This window comes from Astatotilapia calliptera, chromosome 17 (genome assembly GCF_900246225.1).
Source record: "Astatotilapia calliptera chromosome 17, fAstCal1.2, whole genome shotgun sequence".
Lineage (NCBI taxonomy): Eukaryota > Metazoa > Chordata > Actinopteri > Cichliformes > Cichlidae > Astatotilapia > Astatotilapia calliptera.
In genome coordinates, this window is record NC_039318.1 from 39,398,034 (window position 1) to 39,407,545 (window position 9,512).

Consider the following 9,512-nt stretch of genomic DNA (forward strand, 5'->3'; position numbering starts at 1 on the left):
TCTTCTGCAACCTTAATTCTGAAAAAGAAAATATACAATAAAGAAAATAGAAATTGCTTATTGCTATATTTGAACTCTAAGTGAACTGCTATTAACATGATAAAGATGTGATCACTTATAAAGATGTTTATTGATCATTAATAAGCAGATTAGACATAGCCTAGCTACATTCCCTGTTTAAAAGAGCCAACTCCAACTCCAGATCATTCATTTGGGAGCCAGAGTACCTTATGGTATGGTAATTTATAAAGATCATTTTTTCCTTACAATTTTCATTGTGGCTATTAATTACATTTGATAAAATTTACTTAGAATGATGTTTATACCATTGTTTTAAGCAACTGCATGTCCTATTTTTACAAGAACATAAGCTGAAAACACTAATTGAAAATCCTTCAATGCTATTCTGGAGTATTAAGCCCCAAATGTCTATTACACATTGGCTTTGTTTATTCTTGATAAAAAACAAACAAACATCTTAAGCATGCAGTGGACGATTATTTGCCACTTTGAACGATTACATAATTGTGGCATCCTTAGTGATTGCCACTAGATTAATTGATTGATTGCCCTATGGCATTCGTTAATGTTAAAGAGTGAGGGATATTACATTACCAACACACCTTTCTTTTTGTGCCCATCTCCGTTTGGTTCTTGAAGGAATTTCCTCTTCAGGATCAGTTAGATAACGTTTATACGAAATCCTTTCAGGAGGCTCGCTCATTTTGACTCACACGTGACCTGTTGATGACATTAAAATCACATTGAAGAAAACATGGAGGATTGTAAAACAGAAACTGCAACATATAAAATAAATGTAGTGAAATATATGCTTACCGAGCAGTTTTCCAGGGAGTTCGCAAAATTGCAGCGTCTTCTTCCGCGAGCGTCTGCACACGCAATGGAGACCTTAACAAAAACTTTAAAAACTTAAACGTAAAGTCCCAAAAACGTCCGTCTTTGTACGTCACAGGATTAATCGAAAAAAAGGTACTTAAAACAATATAATATGTTTTTTCTATGAAATCTATGCTCACCAGAGATTATTCAAAAAATGCAGCGTCTTCGTTCTAGATCTGTAGGTTGTGTGAAAGTGTAAAGGTTAATGAGCGGAGCAGAGTATGCGCATGCGCGTTGCCATTGTGCTTTTTATAAATAAAGATAAAATAAAAAGTAAATATTGAAATATTCCCAAACATGTGCAATGAACGCGCAAAAAATATTAATAATAGTAATAAAAAAAATTATTAGTTGTTGTTTCTTCCCCCCCCCCCCCCCTTTTTTTTTTTTTGAAATATAACCGATGTTTGAGGCGCAATTTCCGAATGGCCGATATACAGACGGGAAGACACAAGCGGATAATGTTCGCGTTAATTAAGTGGTCGGAAGATGGAAAGTTCTCAATTCTGCCAACTGAACACATTCGGGATTTTGATGAGGAGGAATACTTAAACGGTTTGGAGGAAAAGGACGTTTATTTGGTGGAGTGGCGACAAGGCGCCAAGGAGCCAAAAGGCGGGTGGCCGGTCTATGAAGCCTCCATCATTAAGCTAGCAGGTGCCTTTTCTCCAGTATAATATTACTTTATTGTCGCTTATTTGTTAATCAAAATATGTAACTTAATTATATTATGATGTACTTTAGCCTTTTTTATTATTATTCTGCCTCCTCAGAAAGGGAAAAAACTTTGCAAACAAAGCTTAAGGAAATCGAAGAACAACTACCCAAGCCAGAGGTGCTTAAGAGAAAAAGTAAACCTTCTATGAAACTCCTTGAGGCCACAGAGGTCACAGACGAACCGGCAGCTAAGAAAAAGGTGAGTGTTTCGCCACGCGTACACACACAGACATATATACTAATATATATATATACCTGTTTTGTGTATATATATATGTATGTGTAACCCTCCCCTAACATTTTGAGATCATTCCTTCATACAGAAGGTGGCTTTTAAAGAGAGAGTTTTTTGTTCCATTTCTTAGGCATACCCAACAGACCAACAAAACGATCTAAAGTTATGGAATGAAAAGAAACTTGAACATCTACAGCGTGTCATTAATCAGTTGAGAGAAGAGAACTCGAATCTAAAAAGAGAGAACGATAGGCTGAAAAATGAAATACTTGAAAGTAAGTACTGTACTATTGCATGTTTTATGTGTGTGTTTACACTTGTCATATACAATAACTATCAAAACCTATTCACATTTAATTTCACTTTCACAGAAATCCCACCTCTCCTTCAGGCTACACAGCATTTAATTACCAAGGTTAGAAACAAAGCACAGTTATCCTTCATTAATAATCACTAATTACAATGTTCCACATTTCCTTGCCTTTTTAATCATTTTGAGGCCTTTTGGAGTTTTTTTTGGGTTGTTTAGCAGTAATGTTTGTGCCTATTTATTTTAGCCCATGAAAATGAATGCAGATCTTCCTGACGTAAGTAAAATCTAATTAATTTTTTGTCATTACCATTAATTTTGTTGCTTTGTTGTTTTTGTGCAGTTTGCAATCATATAAACCTAACAAGCATCAGTCAGCAGTGTGCCTAACCTAAACAGATTCTTGCTTTATTCACATATGTAGTTATATGTACTTGTACATTGTACCTAGGGTTGCGACGACTTGGCACCGCCCCATTGTTGTGACAGCCCTGATTGTACTTGTACACTGCATCGGAACAGGGAACAGTCTGCCACATTAATGTATTTTTAAATGACTTGTTTCTAATACATCAGTTTTTCTCTTACAGATGTCAAAGTCTCAACCTGATGCTGCCCTCCCTCATCCTCCTAAAGTAAGTATTAGTTGTTGTGGTTTTTTACGCAGTGTCTGTGTCACGTGATATTATGTCACATGCTAAGCATAACTATTGAAATAATAACTGTTTTATAACAGATTTTCCCAAACACTAGCTATGTTTGTTGTCATTCAGACCAGTACTACTGGTTAGACATTGCTTAATAAGGATTGTGTTTTTTTAGCTGCCATCACCAGTGTGTGAATGGGTTGATGACTGAATGTGTAAAGCGCTTTGGGGTCCTTAGGGACTAGCGCTATACAAATACAGGCCATTTACCATATAATTGATATTCCCGATTAATTTCTCATCTCTGATTGAATGCCTTTGTTTGTTTGCCTTTTTTTGACCATAACAAGACATTTTTGCAGGATATATATGGTGAATTTATATGCATAGATACAGTCGTAGTGCTTGACACATGCACAGAGCAGTAGATGGACTAGTAGGGAAATAATTACAATCATGATGTTGATTGCTGATGTCAGTATATATATTTTAGAGGAATGTTTTGTTTTTCACCCAAAATGAACTATATTCTTCAGAAGAGATTTTTTACCCCACTGGATTCTTATATATTGTTTTTTTTTTTGCTTGTTTGTTTGTTTGTTTTTTCTCCAGAACATGTATGCTGTACCTATTTACTTGAATTGTATAGATATATTTACGTCATCAAAATATGTCACATGACTTACAAGGTTTAGATTGTTGTGCAACATTGTCACATTCTGATATTTATTCAGTGGTTTTATGGCAGTCAATGCTATGTGTATTTTTTTTAATCTTTAAATATTCTCCTTTATAGGTGCCCAACTCTTCATGCAAAGCGTCTGGGGATTCTAAAGTAAGTATTTTTGATTTTGCTTTGTGCCACCGCGAAATGTCAATCTTTCTTATTAAAGTGTAAAGACTCAATCATCTAAGTTATTCTGAGTTCTTCCTTCTTTCATTTAGTTTACCAGTAATACTCTGTCTGTAACAACATTGTTGACTTCATATGTATGTGTTTATTTATTTAAAGGGTTCCAGTGATGCTGAATATGTAAGTAATTTTGCTGAGAATTTAGGTAGGTGCAAACTCAAATGTGTTTTTTAAAAACAATTTATATTGAAACACTCTTTTTATGTGATTGCAACCACAGGTGGAGTTAGCACATGCTACAGGGATAAAAATTCTGAAACATCAGTGGGCTACTGCTCTTCAGGCCCAAACACCCACTTTAATGGTGCATGTTCTTCTGATGGCCGTCTTCCCACTGGAGGTTTTGATCCAGAGCAATTTAAAAGGTAAACAGCTTTGAAACTTAGTTCCAATGGTTAGCTAATAGTATTTTAAAAAGCCTACTTCTCTGTCACCAGTTTCTTTACCAAAAAGCATAATATTGTAGTTCAAATGTTTAGATGAACAAAGATCAGATTTTTGGAAATGTAACTAGCCAGACACTCAAATGTTAATGCTTTTTATAGGAGGACACAGCAAAACAGACATCGGCGCAGAGCGAAGAACTGCCCTTGATAAAGAAACCATGACAGCCATATATAGTAAGTGAAGACTGTGTATCTAAAATTGCATACTGCACAAGTAACTCACTTTGCAACAATAAAAATTGCACAGATAGGTGATGAAGCATTGAAGTGGTTGGACTCAGACAAAGAAGGTCAACAGATTGAATGCTGGAGAGTAAGGATAGATGACCAAAAGGGGTGTTAGTATTACTGTAATGTGAACTGGATAGACTTTCCATCGAGGGGAAAAAAAAAGGTAAAATTATGTGGAAAATATATCTGTATCTCTATAAACTCTATAGATATATATTAATATATATATAAAATATAAATATATTTTGAAATGTATTTTAGCGCATATATTTTTTGGCCAATTTTTGTATATTTTGAAATATATTTCAAAATATATTTCAAAATATTTTTTTTTTACCGTATGGGCCCAGTTTTGGTTCATCTCCACTTTTCACCCTGTGATCCACAGCCCAAATTACTGTACGATTCAGAGAAAATTAACAGTAAACTTTACCCAATATACAGTACTGTACTTTTATTATCCTCATCTTTGAGCTCAGATTACACAAAAACTGTAAGAGGTGACACTGATATTTCTCTAGATTCTGGCTCTAGGCCATCTCCACTTTTTACCCAGTGATCTACCCCAAATTACTGTATGGTTTTCCAGAAAATGAATACTAAAATTTACCAGATTTACAGTACTGTACTCTATATATTCTCATCTTTTACATCAGATTACAGGAAAACTGTAAAAGGTGACACAGATATCTTACTGGATTCTGACTCTGGGTGACCCCCACCCTTCACCTTGTGATCCACGCCCAAAATTACTGTACAGTTTTCTGATAAAATTATAACCTAATCCATTACTGAACAAATACTAAAACATAATATATATACACTCAACAAAAATATAAACGCAACACCTTTGTTACTGCTCCCATTCCCCATGGGATGGACGTAGAGATCTAAAATTCATTCCAGATACACAATATAACCATCCCTCCCAAACAGTGGTCACAAATCAGTCCAAATGTGTGGTAGTGGGCACATCTGCTATACTGAGATAATCCATCCCACCTCACAGGTGTGCCACATCAGGATGCTGATCTGACATCATGAGTAGTGCACAGGTGTACCTCAGACTGCCCACAACAAAAGGCCATGAACACAGGTCATGAACTGTGGGTACCGGTATGAGGAGAGAAGGGGGACAGGACTGGATAGTGGCTTAAAGTTAGGATTTGGTTGGGGGAGGGAATTGCTAAAAGTCCTCATCTCGTCTTCAAATCCCTTCTTTCCTGTATTAATGAGAATCCTGCGACAGTCTGTTCAGACCCCTCCCTGACTGAGGAGGGGTCTGAACCGGGTCGGGTAGAAGCTGGAGTGGAAAATGGGTTAGGGTAGAAAGGGAAGGGTGACAGACAGTCACACAAAAAGCGAGCATCTCCTCCTTGCACTGAAGTGGCTGCAATCAGCTGGAGGTCCAGGCTCCAGTGGATGAGGGTACAGGTACTCAACAGGTACAGGGGGCAGCCACGGCATGTTGGTCATGAACTGTTGAGATGGAGATGAATGGCTGCTGGGGTAAAAACCAAACAACCCAACTATGGAAGGCTCCTCACATACCCTCGAGGATACTGGGCAAACCCCACTCAATGAGGGCACCTCAAGAGCCGAAAGAAACATCCAAAATTATTGTTTTATATTATATTATATTATTTTATATTATATTGTTTTATAAAAAAGCAAGAAAAATCTTTTCATTTCAGACTGTTGAGGCACACTTGGTTGAGTGGAGCTTCAGTGGCACTGTAAACTATCTGAAAACACATTCACTTCAGTAATTATAATCTTTTAAATGGAAGTAGATCAAACAAGCAACAAGAAAAACTACTCTCGTTCAGTGTAACAAAAAGCACTGTAACAGCTTCATATAGCAGAAGCTTCTCCTGACCACTGGAGCATAGCTGATTCTATAATGAACAGAATAAACAATTATTGAAAGAAGAAGAACTTATTTCTGTCCAAAGGACCTACTGAGCATTGGAACTTAAGAAAGGTGAATCACTCCTCCCACTTTTCCAAGGCTTATGGGGATGGCTCATTTACACACTGGTTCCACTGTTCTAACATACACATTGCTGCTCTACTAGTCGAGTGAATGTTGTCCTTCTGTGCCGAATATCACAGTAGGAAGTGCAGGAATCAGTTCATCTAAACCTGTAATAAAGTTGTTAAGATCCAACATTGTGGCTTGTTCTTTACAGATAAGGGCCTTAGAAAGATTGCTGACTGCTCTGCCTTTAGTCCCATTTTCAGCTCCATCACTGGTATTCAGTCCAAAGTTATAAAACCAGATTTTCCACAGGGTGCTTTCTCCAACTGGGCCTCACCGGGTGGCAACATTTCGCTCATGGAAATCTGTCGATCTGTACCCCTCTGCTTTATAGGACGGAGGAGTCTGTGCACATAGGAGTCACCGATGATCACAGATATTTTCTTCACATGAAGATTCCAGTCCTGCAGTTTCCTCTGTGTGTTGGGGTCTCTCGTTGGAGTGCAGACCTGTCGTTCTGGTGAGGATGGTGAGGAAGGAAGACAATAAGAGGAGGAGTCCTCTGTTATTCTTGTTTGGAGGCAGGTCTGCACACAAGGTTTCAATCTGTGTAGGTTTGTGAGTGTAACTCAAAGCTGTATTGTTTCAGTGAGGGGTTGACACGGTTATTCAGCTGTGTCGTTTCCCTGCTCACCTGTGGCTGTTGTTCTGGTTTACTGGGTGTGTCACTGCTGGTGTGGTAGCTGGATTCCAGTCTGCTAGCTCGGCTATAACCACCGCCTGGTTCTGGTCCAACGACTCGGGCTGGAGACGGCGGCCCAGGTTCCGTTTCTCCCAGGATGCTGCCATCTCAAAGGGGCCTCTCTAGAAAACTGAAAACAAATTTTAAACTCATACTCTATGCTTTGGTTATAATAGTCATGAAGGATAAAAATTTATCTCTGAGCTGAGTTTTTAGCATCTCCTCAATTAGAGTCTGTGTCCTTCTATTGAGATAGCTGGTTTAATCAAAGTTACTAAGTTTGTGGTTATTTTTATTCAGAGATTGATGATAACAGTCTTCTGAAACATTTTTCTGATGATCAACCGCTTTAATAAGTCTGTAAATTTTGCAAACTTTAATAAAAAAAAAGTGTGGATCATCCGATTGTACTCTATTCCTCCGAGGTTCAGCTCTTTCATTCAGGGTGGATTTTACATACCGTTTGTCTCTGGCCACTCCTCGTTAAAATCTCCGATCTCCACCAGTCTGTACAAGGTAACAGATAATGTTGTTTTTTCATGTTAGGCTTCTTCTGGGTTAGGCCTTCCTGTTGCTCATGGTGGAAGATGGGTGCCTTTGTTGACCTAGGAGGGATAGCTGGAGACAGGTATTCTGAAATTGCCTTCTTTATTTTTTTTAACGTAATTTGAGATGGGCTACGTAAAAGGTATTTGCACATACCAAGGCAACTCTTTGGATTCCCCGTCCATAAACATCCGACAGTTCTGAAACATGGTTTTTTCCACACAGAGGATGGGAGAGGAGGAGGGGTGAGGAGGGGAGAGCTGGATGGGGAGGGTTCTGTGGGTTCATAAAATGGAGGTGGTCTGGTCTGATGGATTCCTCAAGCAAACGTGTCCGGTGGCAGTTTTATTTTCACCTAAATAACATTTGGGTGGGAGGAATCGGATCCAACGCATGGCTTCTTTTTAAACAATTATTCCCCGTTGTTGTAGCCGTTAACTTTTTAAGTGTTGTGTCTATCCCGGTATTGTTTAGTGGAAGTTCTCAACAAGAGAAAACATTTGCCAGTGAAATAATAAACCATGTTTTAATAGTATTGATGGTTAAAAATAAACAAATACAATTGATAGATAACATATATAAATAAAACCATAGTCATTAACTTTGTTTGTAGTGTATATACACACGCATGCAATCTTTTATACACTATTTTACAAATTCAAGGAGTTCATATACTTAATATAATGATGGATAAATACATAATAAATAAACTATACTTATTGTATTGTTTAAATGCTATACAACGTTATAAACATATACAATAAATTTTTTCCATTTATTTACCACTGTAAATGTTCTATGTACCACTTACCACTATGTACAACTTCTCATCTCTATTGGCAGGTTAAACATCTCTATGGATGAGCTTTATGAAGAGTGTGTCACTGCAACCAGCCTTCTGAAGCACCTCACCAAAGAACATCAGGAGAAGGAAAAGTGGCAGTCCAAGGGAACAGCAGAGAAGTGGATGGAAATTCTTCAGGCAGCTGACCTCCCCAATATGCAGGCTGTTGTATCCTTTGTACTCAGCATCCCATCTTCCACTGGGTTTGAGGAGAGGATTTTCTCTCTAATGAAGAATAAGTGGACTGATGTGCGGAAAAAATGTTCTACTGAATTAATTAGAAGTGAGCTCATTGTCAGTCTAAATTATGATATGTCTTGCTCAGAGTTTTACTCTGCAATCCTGAACGACAAACAACTCCTAACTGCAGCAAGAGCTAAAAAAAAAAACACAAATGGAAAAAGTAGTCTGTTTCCACATAATGTAGCATTGAGCTTGAGTTCATGAGTTTGTTGGGTTTTTTTTACTTCAACTTTCAGCTACAGTCAAGGCCTTTGAGGCACAAATGTTGTGTTTACAGGTGTTCCACAGACTTTTTTTTTTTGCACTTTTCTAATTGCACTAAATGTGCACTGTTACAATAATGTTTTTCTTTCTATTGTTTTCTATTAATTTATATAATTTTAGTTTAAGCAGGACAGAGTTCTTTGTGTTAATTTTGTCATTTTGCACAAAAAGTGAAGCGTACCAGTCTTTCGTTTAGGAAAGATACCTATTTTATTGTGTTAATGTTATCATTTTGCGTTAAAAATAAATGGATAAATTATCATTTGTTTCCCATGTGTTCATATCACAAAGAATATGCATCTACTTAAATGAACTTCAAGTCAAATGGTTAAAAAAATAATGTCACACACAAAAAAAGAGCTAAAAAAAAATTCACCACACAGGGAAGGGTGAAGACAATTGGGTTGCCCGGCCCTGGCCACGAGGTGTCCCTTATTTATTTTTCAGGGAGTTGGCAACCCTACTTGGAATTGAAAAATGCAAATGACCAAAA

At 37.4% G+C, this 9,512-nt stretch overlaps 1 protein-coding gene and 1 long non-coding RNA gene across 3 annotated transcripts; one reads left to right on the plus strand and one right to left on the minus strand.

The window, feature by feature from the left end:
• Positions 1-1,321: 1,321 nt before the first annotated feature.
• On the plus strand, positions 1,322-4,546 carry LOC113009391 (uncharacterized). Its single transcript, XM_026147660.1, has 9 exons — positions 1,322-1,816; positions 1,983-2,127; positions 2,224-2,267; positions 2,410-2,439; positions 2,753-2,797; positions 3,606-3,644; positions 3,822-3,842; positions 3,943-4,087; positions 4,268-4,546. The coding sequence occupies exons 1-9, from the start codon at positions 1,631-1,633 to the stop codon at positions 4,348-4,350; spliced, it is 738 nt and encodes a 245-aa protein (XP_026003445.1). The 5' UTR covers positions 1,322-1,630; the 3' UTR covers positions 4,351-4,546.
• A 969-nt stretch (positions 4,547-5,515) lies between these two features.
• Positions 5,516-8,147, minus strand: LOC113009726 (uncharacterized). 2 transcript variants are annotated; one of them, XR_003270240.1, is made up of 4 exons: positions 7,825-8,147; positions 7,583-7,740; positions 7,075-7,252; positions 5,516-6,897 (listed from the first exon to the last, which is right to left on the minus strand). It is a non-coding gene; the product is annotated as an uncharacterized LOC113009726 (long non-coding RNA). The 2 variants fall into 2 exon arrangements; XR_003270239.1 differs by having other exon boundaries at positions 7,583-8,146.
• Between the last annotated feature and the right edge of the window lie 1,365 nt (positions 8,148-9,512).